Here is a 25,425-nt window from a genome sequence, read left to right as displayed (position 1 = left end):
TCTTAGTAACAGGGTCCCGTTTTTACCCTTTGGGAACTCTAAAAACACCTTAGTTAAATGGTGAATCTATAATAGTAAGTCTACAATACCTGTTTTTCTTGCGTATCCCAGATAATAACATTGCCGGACTCAGCAGTGACAACGTTCTCTCCGCTCGGCGTGATCACAGCATGGGTGACTATGGCACCTAGAGGAGCATCCGCTAGCTGTGCCAGGAGATGGCCGGTGCTGGTGTCCCAGAGACCCCAGCAGCTGCGGGTCGTGGTGGCTGCCAGACGCTGGTCTCGGGCCAAACTGTAGACAATTGGGGCTTTATCTATGAAAAGGGACCTTATTGTCGATGGCGCTTACGCCGCACAGCGTCGCGCGGCATTGTATTTATATCGGAGAACCGTTAATAATGGCATAAGCGCCATCGACAATAAGGTCCCTTTTCATAGATAACGTCACAATTATAGTTTGTATTAATTATCACTATCGACATTGCGCCATGGGGGTCGATATTGCGCCACGTCCGTAGGAAATTACCCACAGCCACCCTACACGTGACCCCCGGGTGGTGCTAAAAGCGCAATAAACCTTGGCAACCGTACTGTCCCAGCGATCTCACGGTTCGAATCTCACTGTGTTTACGTCTGCTATCACTATGCTCCGAAATGCTCACAAAACGTCATCGGCACTCCCCAGTGCTAACGCAAACGGCACTTCTCAGTGCCCCCAGACAAGAGACCTAGGACCTTCAGTCCGCATCTGCTCGTTAAATATAGAGAGTATAAGTTTAGCTAAGACCCAATGCCTGACTAAAATCGCAGCAGAGAAAAAAATCGACGTAAAATTGCTGCAAGAAACCCATGCAGCCGACGCGTCGCAGCTTGCTCGTCGAGGAAACATACCCGGCTTCACAATGATTGGTGCCACCTACCATGCTCAATACGGTACTGCGTCTTACGTAAGAAACACACTGGCAAAGACGACTAACTTAATAACAAACACCATCGACACCGGAAATATAGCATACACAGTGATCCAGTTGGAAGGCATTAAAGTCTGCAACATATACAAACCCCCTAACAGCCCCTGGCCTAAACCACCGATACCCAACTTGGGACACCCATCTATAGTAGCAGGCGACTTCAACAGCCATCACACCAGCTGGGGTTATGCAGCAAACGATGGAAATGGAGAAGCAGTCGTTGACTGGGCAGAAGAAGCAAACTACTTTCTCGTGACTGGAAACAAAGGCAGGGGAACCTTCAAATCTGCCAGATGGGGACGCGAGTACAATCCAGTACATTTGCTTCCCAAGACGCTGAACGAAACCCACTACCAGTGACGAAGTCTGTTCTACAGGACTTCCCGCACAGTCAGCACCGCCCTGTGCTGCTTGAAATCGGCCTTAGAATACCATTGATTCACTCATACCCAGCACCCAGGTGGAACTTTTTGAAGGCTGACTGGAAAGCATATTCAGACTGCCTAGATGATTCTGTCAGATGGATACCACCTCTCCCAGAAAACTACGAGCGATTCCAGAAGCTAATAATAACAACGGCCAAAAAACATATACCTCGCGGCTATCGCAAACAGTACATCCCATGCTGGAATGACAACACCGAAAGACTGTGGAATGAGTTTAATCAGACTGGTGACCGAAATACTGCCCATGAACTGATCAGATCCCTGAACGAAGCACGCCAAACGAAATGGGAGAGCACCGTCAGCAACATGAATTTCACGCATTCAAGCCGCAAGGCCTGGCACGTCCTCAAGCGCCTCACTTCTGGGATCAACAGTCCAGCTAACCACACAAAAGTCAACCCAAGTGCCATCGCCAACAGGATGGTGAAGCTATCAAAGATGCCTAGCGGAAAAGTGCATACCCGCCTAATCCTGAAGCAATTGAAGGAAATGAAGTCTCATGCTACCCCTGATTGTAATTACAGTGGCCCTATCACTAAATCTGATGTGGCAGCGGCGATCAAAAATATTAAAACAAATAAGGCTTGTGGGCAGGACAACATTTTCCCGGAGTTTATAAAATATTGTGGCCCCCGCACGCAGCAATGGCTGGCATCATTCTTCACGAAGATGATTGAGTCAGGAAAAATCCCTGCCCCGCTTAAATATGCCAAAATAACCGCAATACTGAAACCGGCAAAACCAGCGGATGATCCTGAAAGCTACCGACCCATTGCACTCTTGAGTGTGACATACAAACTTTTCGAGAGAGTACTCTACAACCGAATCGCGCCAGCAATCGAAGCGCAAATTCCTCAGGAGCAGGCGGGATTCCGCCCTGGCCGCAGCTGTAACGATCAAGTCCTGGCGTTAACCACGCACATAGAAAAGGGCTTTGACGAAAATCTCAAGTCCCCTCCGCGGCCTTCGTAGACCTCACCGCCGCATATGATACCGTCTGGCGCCAAGGACTGCTGTTTAAACTACTGAAAGTCGTCCCTTGTATCAGGATATACAGAATAATAGAAGACGCCCTCACCAACAGACCCTTTCAAGTATTCTTATAACGGATTACCTCAAGGATCGGTGTTAGCCCCCATATTATTCAATCTTTATATACATGACATCCCGGATACCCGGTCGAGAAAATTTGCCTACGCAGACGACCTTGCCCTCGTCTCACAAGATCGAAGTATAGAGGAGACAGAACGCACCTTGCAACAGGATCTTTCCACTATGAAGGATTACTTTGCCCGATGGCGCCTACGCCCAAATGGATCCAAAACCGAAGTGTGCTGCTTCCACCTCAGCAACCGCCTAGCCAGCAGAGAACTCAACATCCGATTTGGTGACACAGTCCTGACCCACAACCCTCACCCAAAATATCTTGGAGTCACACTGGACCGAAGTCTGACATATAAAGCCCACATGCAGAATGTCGCAGCCAAACTGAGAACCCGAAACAGCATACTTCAGAACTTAACGGGCACCACATGGGGAGCGTCCGCGGACTGCTTAAGAACGACCGCTTTGGCTCTAGTCTACTCTACAGCAGAATACTGTGCCCCTACGTGGATAAACAGTGCCCACACCCAAAACGTGGACAGCCAACTTAACCACACCATGAGGCTAATTACCGGGTGCATGAAACCAACTCCTGGACACTGGTTACCGGCTCTCAGCAGCATTGCCCCACCACACCTCCGACGCCGCCAACACCTCCAAAAAGAAGTCGACAAAATTCGTGCAAGGCCCGACCTGCCCATTAATACAGACTTAAGAACTTTCAGATCGCCAAGACTTAAGTCCCGAAATCCACCAGCCTTACTCGTGCACGAGCCCTCGACTGATTGGAACGTCCAAACCGCCTGGATAGAGGAGTGGGCAGCAAAAGACGAAACCGCAGATCTATTTCACCTCGATCCCCGTAAATTCCCGCGTGGTTTCAAAGAGGCCCGTAGTATCTGGTGTTCCTTAAATCGTATAAGAACCGGAATAGGTCACTGCGCCTACCTGCGTAAAAAATGGGGCTGGACTGACGCTGAGAAATGCGACTGCGGAGACCCTAAACAAACCGTGCACCACATGGTTTTCGAATGCCCCATAACCAAGTATGACGGGTCACCCATGGATTTCAAAGACCTCACGAGCGACGCTATCGACTACTTACGGAATGCTAAATTTAAGTAATGATATGCATGTTAATATTTAAAAACACAGTGTATAATGCCATACGATAAATAAATAAATAAATCGACCCGCTCTGGCTTCGCATGGGTTACACAAAACCTTAGATTTATACACCTAAACCTTCCTCAAGAATCACTCTATTGATAGGTGAAAACCGCATGAAAGTCCGTTCAGTTTTTGTTTTTGAGTTTATCGCGAACATACATACATACAGACGGACGGACGCGGCGGGGGACTTAGCGTGATTAGTAGTCCTTAGTTCAATATAGATCTAGGCGCGAAATATGACCTTGAGTTATGTTTCCTTGCCATTATTTATTTATTTATTTATATAAACGTCTTTCTGTAAAATGACAGACAGACACCTGCAACAGGGTATTTGACTGTGTTTATTATTTAAATTAATAATTTTACACCATGCATGAAATAAATCACCAGTAGATTAATAGAGAAACGTAGACAGCAGTTATTTTTAAACACAATTTCTATTTCAAAACCCGTATAAAACTATAAAGAGTAGGTAATTTGATTGTGACGTCACATGCTAGTGTTTCATATAAATTCCATAGTAGCAAAATCGCTATGACAGTTCGAAAAAAGAAACTGATTTGACTAGTAGTTAAATACGCTACTCTTGCCATATGAGTCTGACCTTTGTGCATCAATGGGCAACTCCTGCCGATCGATCTTGTGGACCTGCTCGAAGATGTTGTCAATGTTCCAGATCTTGACAGTCCTGTCGATGGAGGAGGTGATGACGTTGTTCCAGCTGCCCACAGCCAGGGGCTCCAACTGGACAATTCGGCCGAAGTGCGCGTCCAATACTTTGATTAGTTTCGTGGTTTCTAAGCTCCAGACGTAGAGACTTTTTCTGTGAATGCGATGTGAAGATATAGTAAAACCGGCTTAAGAAGATTTTCATTACCAAACTAAAATGGAGTTGGGCGGGACATGTTGCTAGGTAGAGTGATGGCAGGTGGACTAAAGTGTTAAGAGAATGGTGGCCGCTTCCGGATGAAAGAAGCGCCTGGCGCCCGTTGGCTCGTTGGATGGACGACATCCGGAAGATTGCGGGCCACTTCTGGATGAGATTAGCTCAGGACCGTTACAAGTGGCGTACTAGAAGAGAGGCCTATGCTCAGCAAAACGCGTCTCAATCATTGTAAAATTATGTTTTACGCGAATTATGTTTTACGTTGAAAGAGATGATGTTTTTCTGTATTTGTTCCGTAGGTGAACTTTAGATCTGATTAGACTGACACCAAATAGAGAATGAGAGAGAGAGAGAGAGAGAGATACAGAGATGAGGGTTAGTCAAGTTACCTGACGCCAGCAACAGCATAAGTGTTGTTATTGCTGATCATAAAGGAGTTGGAGAGAGTCATTTTGGTCGAAATATTACGGATGGTGTGAGGAAGTTTGAGCACGATGCCTTCCAGAGACATATCCTTTTCCGGTTCATCATCTATTTTCTCTTCCTGTAGGAAAAACATGAAATTAATTGAATTAATCTTACCCAAAAAAGTACCGGCTTTTAACATAAGTATTTCACTAATATTTTATAGTCTTTATCACCAGTGATATAAAGTTAGAAATAAGAACCAAAATCAACACAAGAAACTAAACGTTAAAATTAAAACTAAAATAAAACAAATCCTAAACTAAACTTATAAGTAAAAAATGCTCCCCAGGTCACCTTCATGCGTTATGGTGCCCAGAAGGCTGGCAGCGTTACCTTTTTGGATGGCCAGGCTTATCCTCTGGCCGAGGTAGCTGCCAGCCCTCCGGTCACCTGAGGTGTCAATGAGGCGCTGTGATATTTCCTTAAAAAGGCTTTTTGCACTAGGCCCCCACGGTCCCAGAGTCTCTACGCCTAACGCAGCAGTTCTACTTTAACAAATCTCAATATATTGGCGTCACCAAGGTGGGCAGTTGCACGCTTGCAATAATACATGCGTTATTTCAAAAATACCCAAATTACTAAAAGACCAATTAATATGAATATTTTGGAGAGTTCTTCCAAATTTTCTTTCATCAGATCCAGATAGATACATAGAAGGTAGGATCCTATAGAAGTGGTATACGCGTGCCTCCGTAAGGGACAAAACATAGGCAATGCGACACTATGATTGGTCGAATTTATTTGTTGCCCACCATAACCCATAATTTATGGTGGGGAATAAAAAAAAAGTGAGACTGTGACAAGGACAACAATAATAGCGCTTTCGCTGCTACTCCTACTGAAAGATACATAAGACTATCCCGTTCGCTCATATCCCCCACCCATCATGCCTTATCCAGTTAAAATACTAGATTCATGGATAGATATGATGTAAACTTATTTACTTCTTCGTCTTCTTCTTTCTTGTCGTCATCATCTTTCTTCTTTTTCTTGCTGTCGTCGACGTGTTTGGACCTGTCGATCCTGCTATCGAAATCCCACACCACGAAGCTGTATGTTGTTGTAGCTGAAAGGCATTAGAAAATTAATATTATTGATAATAACTAATAATATCGTCATTTACTTAACCTTATTGAATCTACTGTGGAACTATGTTGATTCCCAAAAGAAATTTGTATTTGTACATTAACTATTATTACTTATTACTAACGTATAGAACCGGAACAGAGAACCAGTATTTTGCGCCATGAGTTGATGTTGTTTTGACAACAAACCATAGAAGCGGAGCGTGAATCTCGCGACCTAAACGCGTAAGCGCTATGAATTTTACGGCGTTTACGATGTTTTTGGTCGCGTGGCACAGGTTGTGATTGAGACAATTTCATTATTTGGTATGGCTTCTCCATAGTAATAACTCAATGTATTTGCAGCGTCTTAAGTTAATAAACTCAACAACTCACCTAGAAGCATTCTGTCTTTCTTCCCTCGTTTTAGCTGAAGCATCGCTTCAGCAGTATCAGTTTCTTTATGATACAGCTCCTGTATCTTCTCCCAGCAAAGCTGTTCCTCATTTAGCTCGAAGATTGAAATCTGTCAATAAATTGCTAAATATTAATTAACAAAAATATAAATACTAAACGTAATTTATAACGAAATGCACCCTTACAGAAAACCGCAGCCAAATAACACTAGACCCTACTCATAGACCTCATAGTGTTGTGTTCCTGCCAGTGAGTAAGGTTGCCAGAGCTCAACGAAGGTGCGGAGTGTAAGGGTCGGCAACGCGCATGTAACACCTTTGGAGTTGCAGGCGTCCATGTGTTACGGAGATTGCTTACCACCAGGCGGACCGTATGCTGTTTTGCCACCGACGTAGTATAAAAAAACTAGACCATACCTGATACCCCCTCTCTGGATCACTGGCATATATTCTATTCCATCCCTTGTTAAAGGCCAGAGCACCTCTGCACCTCAGCGGCTTCACCCACTCCCCCCCTTTTTTGTAGTGCACCAGCAGCCGGTCCTCGTCCAGGTCTCCGCTCCACATGATCAGCTGGAAGTTGTCCAGGTCACGGAACTCCATGGCTTTAGACAGTGAAATAAACCAAGTTCAAAAGGAAGGAATAAAAGAGGCATACACGAGCAGACGTACAAAGATTGTTTTTATTTCTCATGCTCTAAAAGTGACTCATTGTTATAAACTAAAATTAAAATATTTTTCTGAAATAATTTAATTTGTGCAAATACTTTAGTGACTCATTGTTGTTCTATGAAGTGTGCAGAAAGTAATACGTTTCTGTTCTAGAGTGTTTTACTTGCCAAGTACGTTATTTATATAAACATTTATTACGATAAGCAATCAAAATTTGTTTTAAACTCAAATTTCATTGCAGGTAATTTGTACTAGTATTAGAATTTTGAGCCCCGAGAGGATATGGTTTACAATTACAAATGGTAGGTATATACTTACAAAGTATCTCCCAGGTGACGTCATCGTACGGTGCCGGATCCGGGGCCGGCAGGGTCTCTTGGTGCTCTCCTCGCATGGAATACCGGACCCAGGAGTTTGGCCCGTATATGAACATGTGATGGTTGAGAACTGATACGCCGCGGACTGTCTCTCCTGAACATAGAAGAATTCAATTAGTCGCAGATGGCGAGATTAAAATAAAACAGTATAGAAGCGCTGGTGGCCTAGGAAGCTCTAGTGGCCTAGCGGTAAGAGCGTGCGACTTGTAATCTGGAGGTCGTGGGTTCAAACCCCCGGCTCGTACCAATGAGTTTTTCGGAACTTATGTACGAAATAATCCTTTGATATTTTCCAGTTGCTTTTCGGTGAAGGAAAACATCGTGAGGAAACCGGACTAAATCCTAACAAGGTCTAGTTTACCCTCTGGGTTGGAAGGTTAGATGGCAGTTGTTTTCGTCAGTGCTACTCCAATTCTCGGGTTTAGTTGCCAAGCGAACCCCAGACTGCAGAATGCCGGGATAACGCGAGGAAGATGATGATACCTCTAAGCTAGCTAACCCTGCAAAGTTTCAAACTTCCACAATCTTGGCTTAGTTTGGTTCCTTCTAGATCTTTATTCTGTAATTAATTAAAACAAGCAACAACAAGAAACGAAACATTCATCGCGTTTGGGTTGGTTTTATCTCAGCATCGTGCTTTTGGTGAGTTGAGCCCATCAGGTGGTGAAAAATTGGAATGATTTTCGGATATGTTTGTATCTTTACCTTCGTCCAGTGGATTTTCGATCGTCACGTATTCACTGGTCAGCATATTCAGCAGCATAGACTAAAATAAATGTATTACATTTAGAATATTGGTAACTTCTTATATATAATTCGTGCGAGTTGATTTAGACAAAATACAAGTTGTAAAAAGTTGTTAAAAGAAAAAATAAGACCATTGAAGTTACAAAATATAAAAAAGAAACAATAAGCTAAGATGGCAGGGCTCGGATTCGGTATTTTTAAAAAACCCCGAAATCACCAATATTTTGAATTATTTTATGCTCTTTACGTAAGACTGTATTTAAGTAGTATTTGTATTATAAGATACTTCAATTAAAAATGAAATAATAAACCAAAGAACGAAAAAGAACTGAATAATACCGGTATTTTTGTATGGAGCAAATACCGGTTTCCGACCCCTGTAAGATCGTTCTTTCCCAGACAAAAAAAATTGATTAAAGATGTACAGTGTGTCCTAGATGTACTTTTCTTGTTCGATCTTAAAGAACCGTACATATAAATAAAATTACATACCACAGAGTTATTAGTAGACGCAGCAGCCCACTTATTATCCGGGGACAGCTCCAAGTTCTGCATGATGCCTTCCAGCTGCGGGCACAGGTCCCTGGCCAGGTCCGAGGTGGCCAGGTCCCAGGAGATCACTCGACTGGAGATGGAGACGACGTAGCGCTTGTCGGAGGAGAGGCGGAACGCGAAGACGGCGAACTGGTGGCCTTCTAGGGAGTACTGGAACGGAGAAAGTGATATGAGTAATCGTCTTAACATATTTAAAAATATACAGGCTTATACTCTGTATCTTTAGGTATTTATATAAAAGTAAACAGACTATAGTTTAGGGAGCACTGTTAATTTTTAGAGTTCCGTACCCAAAGGGTAAAAACGGGATCATTTTACTAAGACTCCGTTGTCCGTCCGTCCGTCTGTCTGTTTGTCACCAGGCTGTATCTCATGAACCGTGATAGCTAGGCAGTTGCAATTTTCACAGATGATGTATGTGTTGCCGCTTTAAAAACAAATACTAAAAACAAAATAAACTAAATATTTAAGTGGGGCTCCCATACAATAAACGTGATTTGCCGTTTTTTGCGTAATGGTACGGAACCCTTCGTGCGCGAGTCCAACTCGCACTTAGCCGGTTTTATTTTTAACTATAGGTAGTATAGGTACCTATTCGTGTTCCTGCGACAGCCATGCGGCAATGATAGCAACGCAATTTATCAAAGAGAATAGCAACCTCGCCCAATACTTATGTAACTTTACACCCCAATAGATGAATAGAAAGATCCTTACCTTCAAAGGACCCCCAGGAGTGTGCAGACAGTGATGCGAGGGCAGCAACGCGCAGTGGTTCTTTCCTTTATCATGGCACTGTTTCAACAGTGACGCGACGGCCGGGTTGTGGGGGGCTTCGGGGAGGAGTCTGCCGACTAGTTGGGGGGCCAACATGTCGGGGTAGGTGCCTAGGATGGCCCCGCCGAGGCGGAGGGCGTCGGCTACTAGCATCAGTTCTCTGGAAGATAATATGGGTGTGAGACGGTAACCGTGTAGTCCAACCCATCACATCGTTGAGCATTCAACATCCGTATCTTCGAAGCTGTGTTTTAGTATCTAACTAAAGAAACCTTTTCTAACAGCTATCGCAGCTTTGCAAATAAAAGGGATCATCCATTAATTACGTCACACGAATTTCTAGGTTTTTTTACCCCTCCCCCCCTCCTTGTCACACTTGGTAACATTTTGCGAACCCCTCCCCCCCCCGGTATGACGTCACATTTTAGGCAATTTTATTTTCAACGAAATCGACAATATTAAGTCGGCATTATTTTTTTAATAAAAAAATATTTTTGATATATAAATATTAGTAATTTTGTATAACACAACGAAAGTTACATCCAAAATCTCATTATTTAACTGTACAGCGAATAAAAAAATATAAATTAATTTTCGGTTACTGATGGAGTTAAAGTGACATATAACAATGTTTGTGACTCCCCCCTCCCCCATGTCACAACATGTCACATTTTCTTGACCCCTCCCTCCCCCTAAACCGTTCGAATAAGTAAGATAAGTACAATTAAGATGTCCACGTCAAAAGACATATTTAAGACCATAATTTTCGACGTTGATGGAATGTAACTCGTAGCTTTATAACTTGTAGCATTCGGCTCAGAACTTCCCACTATTTATTTACAGTTTTGTGTCCTCCTCCTCTCGTCATGTTCCTCATCGCTGAGGGTCGTGAAATCCCTGTGGAATCAGCTTTTCTATGACGGTGTCCCGCTATCTGTGCCTGTTGTTGGCATCGTGAAGCGCGACGTGCAGTTCGGTGTTCACGGTTGAACGGGCTTGATCTGCCCACCTTGTTGGGCTACGGCCTCTAGGTCGTTTGCCATCAACATTGCCAGTAACTATGAGTTGTTCAACTTCAGTTTCGTGTAGGTAACGTAATTTTCTGATTAACCTAAGATATGCTAACCTGACGGCATCTTTGTTCACATGCAGCTTGGCGTCTTCGAAGTCCGCTAGAACAGCTTGCAGCGGACAGCAGTTGAGTTTGGCGTGGAGCCATTCGTAATTGAAAAGTACTTCGGCGTAGAGGTCAGTAAAGCGTTTGGAGCGGACCAGGTGGAAGGGCAGCTCGCCAAACTGTAAACAGTTAAAATATAGCAATCATGGTGGTTAATTAAATATCAAGTACTTATGTACTACCGTGCTCAAATTACGGCACCTATGCAATTAAAACTGCACGAGGCCATGCGCTTGGCTAGGAACAGAACAGAACTCTATGGAGGAACTTGGTATTCAACAGAAGGATATGATGTCACGATTGAGGGACCGACTGAAGAAGAAGAGGTACCACCGATGCGAAATCGAGTCTGAAAATACTTAGATTGGAATTGAATTCTATAAGTTAAAATACCTCTGAATTTTGAGAGGTTAAAACTTTGTAAAACTTCCGATACAACTAGGTACTTATTAAACTTTCAGTAATGAGGTACTAACTTGAGACGAATGATCAAAGCTGTTGTCTTAAAAAACCTGTACATGCTTGTGTTCCTAATGTCAACCGAAATGAATTAATAATGTCCGTCCGCGTAAGTTATAGGTAAGTATTCTGATCGAGATTCGCAAGAAACAACTATTGTAATCAGGGTAAAGGCTATTGTAAAAGGCACCTTTCTATCACGCCACGCCCTCTTGGAAAGCCATATTGAACCGGTGACGTTGGTTTTACTTCATTTACCTTTCTCAGATTGTATCTCTTGGTAGACCCATCAGCTGACGTGAAGACCATAGGCTGTAGAGGCACCTTCCTGTCGGCCACACCCTCGCGATCAGCCAGGTTGAAACAGTGACGTTTGTTTAACTTCATTTACCTTTCTCAGATTGTATCTCTTGGTAGACCCATCAGCTGACGTGAAGACCAGAGGCTGTAGAGGCACCTTCCTGTCGGCCACACCCTCGCGATCAGCCAGGTTGAAACGGTGACGTTGGATTAACTTCATCTACCTTTCTCAGATTGTATCTCTTGGTAGACCCATCAGCTGACGTGAAGACTAGAGGCTGTAGAGGCACCTTCCTGTCGGCCACACCCTCGCTATCAGCCAGGTTGAAACGGTGACGTTGGTTTAACTTCATTTACCTTTCTCAGATTGTATCTCTTGGTAGACCCATCAGCTGACGTGAAGACCAGAGGCTGTAGAGGCACCTTCCTGTCGGCCACACCCTCGCGATCAGCCAGGTTGAAACGGTGACGTTGGATTTCTGTGTATTTGAAAGGTTTGGGGTTGCCTCCGCCCCATATACCTGAGAAAGGATACATAAAATCAATTATGGATATTCCTATCAAAAGATCAGCCGTCAGTAGTAATTCTTATAGGTACTTATACCTACTGATGTCTTGTAGCATACCTACTGATGTCTCACCAAATCTTTATTGCCAAGTCAGGAAACCCTTCCTGATTTGGTCTTATCAGCTACTCGCGGTGCTTTTATATGTGCCTATGTGCGAGGGTGTCTTTCAAATCATAAGGACCATAGGTAGGTGAAGTTGGTGAGGTGGAAATGTATTTTAATAGAGAGTAATTTCCTGATATATGACATATTATGACGTGGTCTTCTAAGGTAATTTTTAAGATAAAACCAAATAAATAATACGGCAAAATCAAATGGAATTATACCAAACCCCCTAAAATTCATATGGATCTCGAGTGTTTCGACAAGAATAGACCAGAGGACATAAGTAATACATACCGAGGTAATAATCAGCAATCATAGAATGGAAGTACATGGCCATATTCATGTTCTTGAAGTAACGCTCGCGAGCGGTGTCTCGGAACTGCCGGTGGTACCTGTTAAAGAAAACAGTGTTTATAACTATATTCAGCCCAAAAATACGCTTAAGTACGTATTAGCGACCCGTCTCGGCTTCGCACGGGTCACAAAACCTTAACAAATTAAACCTTTCTCAAGAATTCACTTTATTGAAAGGTGAAAACTGCATGAAAATCCGATTAACTAGTACCTAGTTTTTTAGTTTATCGCGAACATACATACACACAAACAGACAGTTGCGGCGGGGGACTTTGTTTTATAAGGTGTAGTGATACTTTAAAATAGCTTGACCATTAACGATTTTGATACCAGCTTATCCTATGGCTACTTTAAGTTTCCATCATCAGATCAGCTGGACCTTATCAAATTTGATATCAATCAAACGTTTGGAAGTGTGTCTAAAAGTAAGCTTCCACCACTCTGTGGCTTCCACATACACAACAACGTCTTCATCATACCGTCCTGGCCGGTTTCGACCACCGCGACTGTATAGCACTGATTATTGAGAGACAATCTTTTGACAATCTGAATACAACAACGTACCTACTACTACGATGGGCTTATTATAATTACTAATGGCTCACACCAAAATGGCAAAAACTTCAAAATAACAAACAATATACATTTGATATAGGTGTCTGAAATAAAATTATTAGTTACCTACCAGTTCATAACAGAGACACCGTCGGCCTCTCTCTCGGACAAGTAGTTTGGGAGATCATTGCGGATCCTGGGAACAGAAAAAATCGAAGAAAAATACCTCTTTAAAGTTCTAAGTCTCAAACACAGTACCGTCTTTACCATAAGGGCACACGAGGCCCGTGCCCAGGGCCTCCATCCTCAGGGGGCCCCGAAGGACAGACAGTAACATTATATTTGATTACCCATTATAAATGTTAGTTTAATTCGCTTTCTGTACTTTCCAAAAGGGCCCCAGCATAGTTTAAGACGGCCCTGCTCAAACACCAAATCGGGAGTCATGGAAATCAAAGGGAGAGGCCTTTGCCCACCAGTGGGCCACTCAGGCTGTCATTCAAGGAGATCAGGTTTTCAAGCTCCCTCTCCAAGAAACCACTGCCAGCCTGCTGTTTTTTTATTGAATTCATCATTCAAAATGTGCCCGACCCAATTTTATAACTCGCTGTCCACCAGGGCTTGGAATACTTGGACTACTGGGAGTAATACTTTTGAAAATGGTCCCTCATGAGTACCTGGTCCACAGCAGTGGTGGTATCCTCCTAACTGGCGGCAGATGGTACTGGTACACGTCATCCAGCACCCTATCATCCAAGGAGATCAGGTCTTCAAGCTCAGCTCCGAGAAACCACTGAGAGCTTGCTGTTTTCTTATTGAGTGAATTCATTCAAAATGTGTCCGACCTAATTTTGTAATTTTGTAATCCCAGTATTCCAAGCAGGAGGGCTTGGAATACTGGGACTACTGGGAGTAATGCTTTTGAAAATGATCCCTCGTGAGTACCTGGTCCACAGCAGAGGTGGAATCCTTCTAACCGGCGGCAGATGGTACTGGTACACGTCATCCAGCACCTTGTCATCCAAGGAGATCAGGTCTTCAAGCTCGGTCTCCGAGAGGCCGCTGCGGGCCGCTGTGATGTAAGCCAGAGCGTGGAATACCAGGAGACGGCCATGCTGTAGACATAATAGATAATTAGATGTTTGATTATTCGATAGTGACCAGGAGATGGTCCTAGGTTTGAATCCCCACAAGGGTAATGACAGTTCATTTTCATAAAGAGTAGATGTCACGTAAAATGTTAGTAGACTTTTTTTGGAAGTTAAACACATTAATTAAAGTTTAGCTGAAAGAACCCTTTTGGGGATAAATTCGCCTTTGTACATATAATATGTTGTACTTTGTTTTGTCTTGTATGTACCTAAACCTGTTTATGTGCAATAAAGTGACATAGGCAGGTATATAATTTATTTAGAAACGTACATTTAAGTACCGTAAAATCAGGTAACTTTAGTCCACAAATTACAACTATGGGCCAAAGTCAAGTTCCAGTAAAATATGCATAAGTGTTTTTCAAATTATGTTGAGTACCTACTTATATGATATAGAAAGAGCATTAGAGTATCTAAGCTCCAAAACAAATGTAACGAGTACGAATTATAAAGGTTCGTTAAGAATCAACGTTAAAAACTGGACCGTATTTTAGTTGTACTGAAGGACTATAAGTAGTTACCTAAAATAAAACTATTAACATATCTTTAGGGTAGATATCTACTCAAAAGTTGTCTTAGAGATCCGTGAAAATTTACTGAAACCGATATTAATACTGGCCATTCACTTCATGAGTTGCGTGCATAAGTAGCGAATAGATTTCAAAAATATCAACTTGATTTGTTATTGATATGACATGATCCTGTTTTAGAAAATCCAGTTACGATTTTTAGGGTTCCGTACCCAAAAGGTAAAACGGGACCCTATTACTAAGACTTCGCTGTCCGTCCGTCCGTCCGTCCGTCCGTCCGTCCGTCCGTCTGTTTGTCTGTCACCACGCTGTATCTCACGAACCGTGATAGCTAGACAGTTGAAATTTTCACAGATGATGTATTTCTGTTGCCGCTGTAACAACAAATACTAAAAACAGAATAAAATAAAGATTTAAATGGGGCTCCCATACAACAAACGTGATTTTTGACCAAAGTTAAGCAACGTCGGGCGTGGTCAGTACTTGGATGGGTGACCGTTTTTTTTTCCGTTTTTTTTTTCATTATGGTACGGAACCCTTCCTGCACGAGTCCGACTCGCACTTGCCCGGTTTTTTAAAATTTGAATATGCATTTAGTTCAAATTGAAATCAGTCATGCACTGCGTTATCTATAGTTATTAAAATTTGGTTGATTGGCAATTATTCAATTTTATTAATTAGTAAGATCAAATTGATTTGATTGTCTATTTCACGGTAACATCGCGACTAACATCCGATTAATCGAAAACATAGAGTATTGATTGTTGAAGAGGTTTAAAGTCTCTGAAAAAACCTTTCCATTTAACAACCTGACTAGAGGGCGCTGTTCGGTGCCAGCGTCAGTTTAGAAGTTTAGAAGCAACTGAATTGTCAAAGTAAACGTCAACTTTTGACGATCGGGAAAGCCTAGCCAATATGACAATCGCTGACAGAAAACGCCAATCGAAACTTAAATAATGCATGGGAATAATAGTCACGTGGTTTTTTGCAGCAGCTTTGCGAAACTTTGCGTACGGGGGCGCTGCTACCACAATCCATCACAATCTGGGGGTCTACCGCGAAACAAGAAAATCTAAATTTCGTTATCTAACCTCTCTATCACTCTTGTATATTCGAGCGATAAAGAGGCAGATAACAACATTTAGATTTTCGTGTTTCCCGGTAGGCCCTTGTTAACAAACCGCCTTGATACATCAATGTCATATTTTATTATCTGTGAAAACCTGTCAAAAAACAGTTTAAGGCACACATATGTACAATAAGTTACTCTATGGTTTACTAGCTAGCTTAGTGCTGCACTCTGGCGGCCGAACATATATTGCAGTAATACCTATTGGTGTTTATAGACGTAAGATTGTCATCCTGGCTAGACCCCCTGTTATCGCATAATTAATGTATGGGGTTCGTACAGCAACATTCACGGATCCTGTCAAAACTAGAGGCAAATATTTTCTTAGACTTTCCAACTCTTCTACACTTAATTGTTCTTTGATCATATTGTTTTATAATTGACTAATCAATCTAATCATTCACACGAGCATCGTTGCAACCATGCACTTGTCCCTACTGTGCTTGCTGCCTCTGGGCATTTTTGCGGACTTTTTAGTTGTTGGCCGCGATGCTAAAATAGTAAGAATATTTAATTTCTAATTTATTATTATATAATTATATACAGGATGATTCAGGAGACGTGAGCAGGACTAACACTGCGCATTTCGTAAATTATAAGCAACAATTTCGTATCATTATTAGTGAGGTTAACGTTAGTTTTCTAGTTAGTCGCGTTGAAAAAAAAAGTTATTAATTTATTTCCTACATGCATGGTCACCCTAAAATTAGAATACTAAACTACCCATATTCTGTGTCAAATTGAATGTCATCACTGCCATCACGGTCTGGTTACTTTTGAAAACTCGTATCTCTCTCAAGTTTGACAGTTTATTTTCTTCGTAATCAAAATGCTGTCATTACGTTTAAAGAAGTTTTATGTTTATTAATTAGGTCTTGTAGGGTGACCATGATTGTAGAGAATTAAATTTGCCCTCACCAAAAAATTACAAAATAGGTAAAAGTGTGGTTATTTCACCTAAATACGATGGTGATCGATCAATTATCAGTTACTGAGTGTGCAGGATTAGTCCTGCTCACGTCTCATGAATCGCCCTGTATAGTTATAGGCGAGCAGCTATTTAGCTGATGAGTCTATGTCACACAGTGTCCAGTATTATATAGTTCAAAGTTTGTAAAGTCATATCACATCACTAAGTAACATCAGTCTAACTTATTGTTTAAAAGCCACTTGTCCAATCTGTTTTTAAACACATTGACCGAAGGAGCAGTCACAACACTATCCGGTAAACGGTTGCAAGCCGTCACGACACGGTTAGGCAAGGAATGATATGCAGCTTTAGTTGTAGCGGGAATGCAAACAATTATTAGGCTAATAGTTCTCATATTGATTATTTCGTGAATGTCAGGGAGGTTGTAACAGTGGGATTTAGTCTCCTTTTAATTTCTTAATTTCACAGTAAGTACATTTAGACACTTTAGACCTATATTTTTATGGCACTAGGGGTTTAGAGTTAGACCAAAAAAAGTCTGCAACTATTTTGATAGCATAAGCAGTGCAAGTGTTATTTATACGGTATAATTTCATAGAAGTTTGACGTTTAAAATAACACTTGCACTGCGTGTGCTATTAAAATAGTTGCAGACTTTTTTTGGTCTAAATCTAAACCCCTAAATGCCATTGTCTTGGTCTAGATCTAGCTCTTCAGCTCTTGAAAAAGCCATCTAAAAGACTGGTCGACGTCACTGGCGACCGAAAAGCTGGCCGTTTCCTCGCGCATAATAAAGGACAGTCCATTTCCAACTACAGCAGCACTACCATTCATTTTACTATGGAAATTGACAATAACACCGACGCGTTCGTACTAGTAGTGCAACTGCGGTCAGAAATGGAATGTTAACCTAAGCATCGCAATGCATCGGGGAAACGCTGCCAGAGTCTGCCAAACAAAGCCAAATGGGCAAATTCTGTTTCCAAAATTGTATATTAAATTCTTTAAATATCATTAATCATTAAATATTACTGCGGAAGTACCTATTAACCAAATATTTCATTAAATTTTATGGACAGAAAATTCACATGTTACTTTTTTTACAATGGTAATCTTGAATCTTTCCCAGGCACTCAGAAGTGGCAACCCGGGTAGCCAACAACGAGAAGTACCCAAAATTCGGAACATATTAAAAAAGGCATGTATGAAATAAAAACCTTAGAACATTAATTGCACCATAAACCGTAATAAACATAATTAGATTTTTCACGTAGATATCATAAAATTAAATCTTCTTCTTCCTCGCGTTATCCCGGCATTTTGCCACGGCTCATGGGAGCCTGGGGTCCGCTTGACAACTAATCCCATGATTTGACGTAGGCACTAGTTTTTACGAAAGCGACTGCCATCTGACCTTCCAACCCAGAGGGGAAACTAGGCCTTATTGGGATTAGTCCGGTTTCCTCACGATGTTTTCCTTCACCGAAAAGCGACTGGCAAATATCAAATGACATTTCGTACATAAGTTCCGAAAAACTCATTGGTACGAGCCGGGGTTCGAACCCGCGACCTCCGGATTGAAAGTCGCACGCTCTTATTAGGCCACCAGCGCTTCCATATCATAAAATTAAATATTCTATTTTAATGTGTTAAATATATTTCAGTGCCACAGAAGTTTTATTCAAATATAAGATAAAATTGTTTTTATGTATACAGCTATCTGTAAGTATATTAATTAGACTTTTATTTTTGGCTAAGAGCGATTTTGAAAATTATTATTTTTGAGATTTTCTTATGGTTTTTACTCTCAACATTGTTGATATTAAGTTATTTACAGTCACAATAAAAAAAAAAGAAAATGTCCCTCTGTCAAATTTATGCATAATTATGTAATTTGTAATAATATTGTAATTTTTTGGTGCGTTACGCATGTAAGTACATATACAAAACCTGACTTTCCGGATAGGTAGCTTCAAGAAATATTTAGACATAGAAATAGAATCTATCTATATACATATAATAAAGCTGAAGAGGGTCGAAAGTCTGTACATGGAAGATATTTGAAAAAAAGTTGGCTGGGGATACTTAGAATTGATAACAGAACGCGTTCCAACAGTTTTTAGAATTATTGTCTGTTTGTCTGTTTATCTGTTTATCTGTTTGTCTGTTTATTTGAACGCGCATCACGTGAAAACGGCTGAACGGATTTTGATGAAAAGTTTACTAATCTGTCGAGAAAATCCCCGGCCAGGTTATAGGCTATAAAAATTCAACCCCTAAAAGGGGGGGTAGCCACAATACACGATTGAATTAAGTTTGCCCCTGAATCGTATGGCGCTACTTAGGAAGGAGGGGCAAACTTTTTTCAAATATGTGCTAACACTATAGAGTACCCTGGTAAACTAACAGATGGCACTGAATTAAATACGACCTGACATAAATAAGCCACCGAGGAAGGATTTTGCCAAATTAACTCTAAGTTTAGAAGACCCCTCTTCTAAAATTTCAATCAATCGTACGGATATCAACAAATTTAATTGAATAATTGTGTTGATTAATAATACAACAAAATTAATTGCCCCTCATTGCACAGTGCCATCTTTTGGGGAGCTGAGTAAACATTAAGTAACCAAGAAATTTAAAAATGAGTTTACATAGTTACTTAGTGGTAAAATAAACATACATATCAACACGCGTATACATAAAATTATTTATTTTCTCCGTCATGAATTATACCTAACCGTAATTATATCGCATCCATATCAAATCCATATTCATACGTATCGCCTCCTTAAGCACTTAATAATGGCCACGAAGGTGGGTACATTGAAAAAAAAACATTGACCTCTGTCATTTGCAGTGCCGGATTAACCCTTTTAAGCAAAATAAGCACTTGCTTAGGGCACCATGTCTAGAAGGCACCAAAAAATATCGAAAAAATTTCGCGCTCGCTTCGATCGCGTTTTCAATTAGATTCTAAGATGTTTATGATAAAGGTGACATTTGGGTGGCGACTGCAGCAGCATTAGGTACTCTGTTGCAATGTTACTGCTGCGGCACTGTCAATTTTCGTGATAAAATGATGTGACTGATTTCCACACTAAAAGTAAAAATGTACAACTGTCTATCAAATTGCGTTTTTTTATATCGAAAAATTGTCGCGCTCGCGTCGCTCGCGTTTTCAATAACTTTCTGAGATATGATAAAGGTGACATTCGGGTGGCGACTGCAGCAGCATTAGGTACTCTGTTGCAACGTTACTGCTGCGGCACTGTCAATTTTCGTGATAAAATGATGTGACTGATTTCCGTACTAAAAGTAAAAATGTACAACTGTCTATCAAATTGCGTTTTTATATATCGAAAAATTTTCGCGCTCGCTTCGCTCGCGTTTTCAATAACTTTCTAAGGTATGATGAAGGTGACATTCGGCTGGGGACTGCAGCAGCATTACTCTGTTGCAACGTTACTGCTGCAGCACTGTAAATTTTCGTGATAAAATAATGTGACTGATTTCCATACTAAAAGTAAAAATGTACAACTGTCTATCGAATTGCGTTTTTATATCGAAAAATTTTCGCGCTCGCTTCGCTCGCGATTTCAATAACATTCTAACATATTTATGATAAAGGTGACATTTGGGTGGCGACTGCAGCAGCATTAGGTACTCTGTTGCAACGTTACTGCTGCGGCACTGTCAATTTTCGTGATAACATGATGTGACTGATTTCCATTCTCAGCTGAAATGCAGCAATGATCGTCACTCAATTTACCAAAAAAATTCAATGTAATATTGATGACCCTAGGGAGAGGGGGCACCAAGGTCTAGAAATACTTAGGGCATCAAAATATCTTAATCCGGCCGACTGGTCGTTTGCGGAGTCAAGCGATTTGGGACTCGCATTTTATACGCATTACCATGCCTTCCCGAAAAAAAACGAATCATTCGCGAAAGTTTCGCAACGCATTGAGGTTACAAGGGGCACGTGGTCTTCCTCAGGAGTCTGAAGAAGACCACGGTAAGTGGCGCTCTAGCCAGGCAGGCCTCTTCGCTTTCGCTCGCGCGCATATACCTTACTGTATCGTCCGATATTCACCTACTACTCTGTCGTTTAAATCCATAGAGAATATAACCAACGGAGACGCCATGTCTATAATTTTCGGTACAAAATAGTCTGGCGTTTTTTGCGGGGGAGGGGCACATCAAATGTGTACCACGTAACGTAAACATAGCCATGTCAGATAAACGTCGGTTGACCATTGGCCGCCTATTTTCGACAGAGGGGAACGCCTGTTAATGACCACTCCGTTTGGTTATATTCTCTAAGTTTAAATCACGTGTAAAATTTGAATAAGGGCGAATAAAACTATTGATTTTGGAGTGTAGTTTTATTTAGTGGTACCTAATTGTAAAATATTTTATCTGGACTTCAGTCCTCTAGCATATTATCCATCTGTCAACTTTACTTCAACTTCCGCCTCCAGGGGAGAGGGAGAGAAATTAGGATTAGAAATTAGCCGCTTACTGACACAGACCGAATTACACGCGGGCGGAGCCGCGGGCACAGCTAGTTAGAAATAATTTTATTCGTGAGCACAAACACAAAATAAAAACTTATACAGAACAGAAAAACATAAAAAAGAGAAAGTGCCACGAAATGAAAACCTCAGCATGTTGCTGGCGACTTCCAGCGCTGATCTTCCGATGAGACCATTTATAATTACGTATGAATAACATATCTAATTAAGTAATAATATTTAACACTTGATTTCTTAACTTTATGCATATTTTAATAATTTGAGGAAGATGCTTTTATTGAAATAATTATATTCTTTACAGATGACCAAACCTGGAACGGGAGATAAAGTGGCTGCGAAGGTATATGCATTCAAATATTTTGCTCATAATCCATATCAAATATTTTGGCAATACGTTTATAATTTTTTGACTAAACAACCGAGTATAAAACTTTTAGTAATTGATTCGGTCAAATTGTGTTTTTTGAAAAACTAATTATAGCCAGCCTTTTATGAATGCCTTTGGGTATGGTGCTTTACGCACGCTAGCGTCCCCTCCCCTCCCCCTGCCGCAACCCCCCCCCCCCCCCTTTTGCATGAAATATGTCCCGGTTCACAGTTTTTTTAATTTTTTGGGGAAAGTATACAATATAGGAAAAAAGTGTCAATGAAAGAAATAATCCCTATTAAATTCTTAACAAAAAGGGTTAAATTCTTTTTTTGATATGACTCACCATATTCATGTTATGGCTAGATGAACTTCGACAAAATTTAACCGTTGAAAAACTTGTTGAAGTTCAATATAACATAGTACGTAATAGTACTGAAAGAAATCCTACACGGAGAATAACCTTGCAAGCTTATTCTCCGTATAAGATTTCTTTCAGTATTATCACGTACTATGTTATATTGAACTTCAACAAGTTAATACATGAATATGGCGAGTCTTACCAAAAAGTTGCATATAACCTTTTTTGTTTAGAATTTATTAAGGATTATTTCTTACCTTGACACTTTATTCCTAATTCTAATACTTTTCTCAAAAATTAATAAAAACCGTCAACCGGGACATATTTCATGCAAAAAGGGGGGGTTGCGGCAGGGGGAGGGAAGGGGACGTTAGCGTGGGTAAAGCACCATACCCAAAGGTATTATACTACATTCATAAAATGCTGGCTATAATTTGTTTATCTTCCCCATATATTAGAACACAACTTAACCGAATCAAGTGTGCTATAGGATCAAATGGCATTTCTGCAAGAAGATTTTTGTTTTATACAAATTTTTAAATAATAAATATTTTTACTTATTTATTTCTAAAAGTTGGTAAACATTAAAATTAACTTTAACAATCAGCAAAAAACCTTAAGCGTTTTATGATGGTATATTTATTTTAAAAATAATATATGTAACTCATTTTTAGTGCGATATATTTATATAACTATGTATACGTACATCGACCTGCAGAGTTTCATAAACACAATATTAATGAATTTATTGATACGTAAAGTGGCCACGCCATATTGCGGTTGGATGTACATAAGAAACAATAATACCTACGATAAATATAATAAATAAATAAGTATTAAGTTTGTATTTTTTACCCAAATTGTTAATCAATAATAAAGCAGCTATTATGAAGGTAAAAATAAATTAATATTGTCCTTTTATAGATTGCCTTGGATATTATTGATCATGATCAAAAAACAACAGAGGTAGGTATAAATATATACAATACATACCTACATTCCCAAATTATACTATCCCATTACAAAAGGAATGAAAATTATAAAAAAATACAAGTGAAATATACATGATTACATGAAACATACCAAATTAATGTAATTAAATTATATATAATTTTTAAGGTAAGATTTAGTTCTAATGTTTAATTTTTATTTGAATTTAAGTTTTATATGAAATTAAATTTTAGGCTGTAACTAAAAAAAAATTATAAGTTATTTAATTTATTTTAATATAGACAAATTGTGTAGTTATTTCGAAGAAATGAATAAAATTTACTAAATTCTAATTTTAATTATCTTATTACTACAGGACATTAAAAAATTGGAAGCTTTTGCAGTAAGTCAAGAAAATAGTTAGTCAAGTTTAGAGCAAGATATGAAAATATTTGTTATCTCTGTTAGCTTTAGATCTCTGGAGTTTCCCAGATGGTTTTGCCATTTTGTAAATTTTCCGAAACGCGTTGTACCAACACTTAATTACTAACCTAAAAGTAAAAATCATTTAATTAATGTATGTTGTGATCGTATTTTAGAAAGACAGCGAAGCTGACATTGCAAAATTATCTGAAACAATAAAGGTAAGTAAATTTAAGCTAATAAAACGATTTAACTCAAGTATTTTCTTATGGTTTTTACTCTCAGAATTGTTGAAATAAAGTTATTTACAATCATTATAATAAAAAGGGAATGTCCCTATATTTTTAGTCACTCGCGCCACATATTACGGACACCCTGTGTCAGCATTTTTTAGCACTAACAGTGCATGAGTAGCGTTTACGAAGGCCGCGCGTCGCGTACTGTTACACGTCGCGCCGGGCGCTGGGAGCGCAATGAGATAGCCGGTTAGCGGAGTTATGTACCTACTATTGCCCGCGACTTCGTTCGCGTGGAATTGTATCTACCTATAATGTATTTATACTTCTTTTTTGCTAACACCCATTACAATGGAAGTAAATGTTCTTAACCTTAAATCTGTTTTACATAGCTGGCAGTAAGTAACTTATATACGTTATACTTTCATTAAGTAATTGCAGTCACATTGAATTTTTTTTTGTCGTTAAAAGAAAAATTAATATTGTTTTGGGTTCCAATTTGTTCACGCTGTTTAATCGACAGAGTCAATGTGCGTAAAAATGACCTATTTTATTTATTTATACCATACTCTGTATCTTTAGGTATTTAAATAAAAGTAAACAATATCTACCCTTGTCACCCCAGTTGAGGGTAGATGAAAACATTACATGATCAAATAATGTAGGTTAAAGTCAGATCGTTCAGTGACTGATCCAGGCGGTTTTGTATTTGGTTGGTTAACCAATAAATGTTATAACTACCCGAAAATGTAAAAATTGTTTACTTTTATTTAAATACCTAAAGATACATATTATAGTGATGCAATAGTTATGACACATAATATTGTGTTACTTAAAATAAGTAGTAAATAGATGTTAGAGTCATTTTTGCGAAGTCTCTGTTCCAGGCAAAGAAATAACTGAAAAATTTGGTATTTTGGATTAATCATTGTACCAAATAATATTTCTCATTGGTAAATACAATAATTATTATTATAATTATGACGTCGTCTAGTACCTACCCTAAATAAGCCCTATTGGGCTTTGGGTAGGACTAAGTCGATCTGTGGTTAACATATTTATTTATATTAGAATCAATTTGTAAATTAATATTTTTGACAGGCAACAGGTGACGTAGAAGGAGCGAATAAAGTAAGTTAATTTTATGTAACTCCCGTAAAACTATAAAGGGTAATTTTTATCCCGGTTTATGTATGTAAGGACCGACTTACAGTTGATTCCATGACTGTTCTCTTTCCGAAATCTATTGCATTTATTTGGTACTTACCATTGGTACCATATCTGTAATTTTCGGTACTAAATTGCTGATTTTTGCGGGGGAGGGGCACGTCAAATGTATACACTAACGTAAAAATAGCCATGTCAGATAAACGACAGTACATCCAATGTGTTTGACCATTGGCCGCCTATTTTCGACAGAGGGGAACGCCTGTTAATGGCTACTCCGTTTGGTTATATCCTCTAAGGTTTGGTATAACTTGTTTTAAGTATGAAGTTTTAATTGCAGTTGGCGAGTGAAATAGTCGAGCATCAACCACCCGAGGTAACTACATATAATGCTTTTCAAGTAAAATATCACTGTTAAAATAACACAAAGAAAACCTTTACCTTGTCTCCGAGACTGTGGAACTGAATAACTAATTTAATAAAAATAA

General features: G+C 39.9%; 1 protein-coding gene and 2 long non-coding RNA genes across 3 annotated transcripts in view; 2 read left to right on the top strand and 1 right to left on the bottom strand.

Annotated features, from left to right (window-relative positions):
• LOC134801430 (NACHT and WD repeat domain-containing protein 2) overlaps nucleotides 1–25,425 on the bottom strand; it is a 91,123-nt gene that overhangs the window by 2,467 nt on the left and 63,231 nt on the right. Inside the window, exons 15-29 of the mRNA XM_063773985.1 lie at nucleotides 14,120–14,289; nucleotides 13,305–13,370; nucleotides 12,560–12,657; nucleotides 11,949–12,112; nucleotides 10,782–10,951; nucleotides 9,596–9,815; nucleotides 8,819–9,031; nucleotides 8,285–8,345; nucleotides 7,521–7,673; nucleotides 6,948–7,135; nucleotides 6,511–6,640; nucleotides 5,995–6,116; nucleotides 4,972–5,126; nucleotides 4,301–4,519; nucleotides 90–294 (exon numbers count right to left, since the gene is read on the bottom strand). Of these exons, the coding sequence (XP_063630055.1) occupies nucleotides 90–294; nucleotides 4,301–4,519; nucleotides 4,972–5,126; nucleotides 5,995–6,116; nucleotides 6,511–6,640; nucleotides 6,948–7,135; nucleotides 7,521–7,673; nucleotides 8,285–8,345; nucleotides 8,819–9,031; nucleotides 9,596–9,815; nucleotides 10,782–10,951; nucleotides 11,949–12,112; nucleotides 12,560–12,657; nucleotides 13,305–13,370; nucleotides 14,120–14,289 (2,334 nt within the window). The remainder of the gene's footprint in view (nucleotides 1–89; nucleotides 295–4,300; nucleotides 4,520–4,971; nucleotides 5,127–5,994; nucleotides 6,117–6,510; nucleotides 6,641–6,947; nucleotides 7,136–7,520; nucleotides 7,674–8,284; nucleotides 8,346–8,818; nucleotides 9,032–9,595; nucleotides 9,816–10,781; nucleotides 10,952–11,948; nucleotides 12,113–12,559; nucleotides 12,658–13,304; nucleotides 13,371–14,119; nucleotides 14,290–25,425) is intronic.
• LOC134801435 (uncharacterized) overlaps nucleotides 6,708–25,425 on the top strand; it is a 297,157-nt gene continuing 278,439 nt past the window's right edge. Inside the window, exon 1 of the long non-coding RNA XR_010145668.1 lies at nucleotides 6,708–6,816. This is a non-coding gene — a long non-coding RNA (uncharacterized LOC134801435). The remainder of the gene's footprint in view (nucleotides 6,817–25,425) is intronic.
• LOC134801575 (uncharacterized) lies at nucleotides 21,754–23,789 on the top strand. Its single transcript, XR_010145697.1, has 4 exons — nucleotides 21,754–21,793; nucleotides 23,106–23,147; nucleotides 23,488–23,514; nucleotides 23,711–23,789. It is a non-coding gene; the product is annotated as an uncharacterized LOC134801575 (long non-coding RNA).

Source organism: Cydia splendana, chromosome 22, assembly GCF_910591565.1.
Source record: "Cydia splendana chromosome 22, ilCydSple1.2, whole genome shotgun sequence".
Classification (NCBI taxonomy): Eukaryota; Metazoa; Arthropoda; class Insecta; order Lepidoptera; family Tortricidae; genus Cydia; species Cydia splendana.
This window is presented reverse-complemented; position numbering and strand designations above follow the sequence as displayed.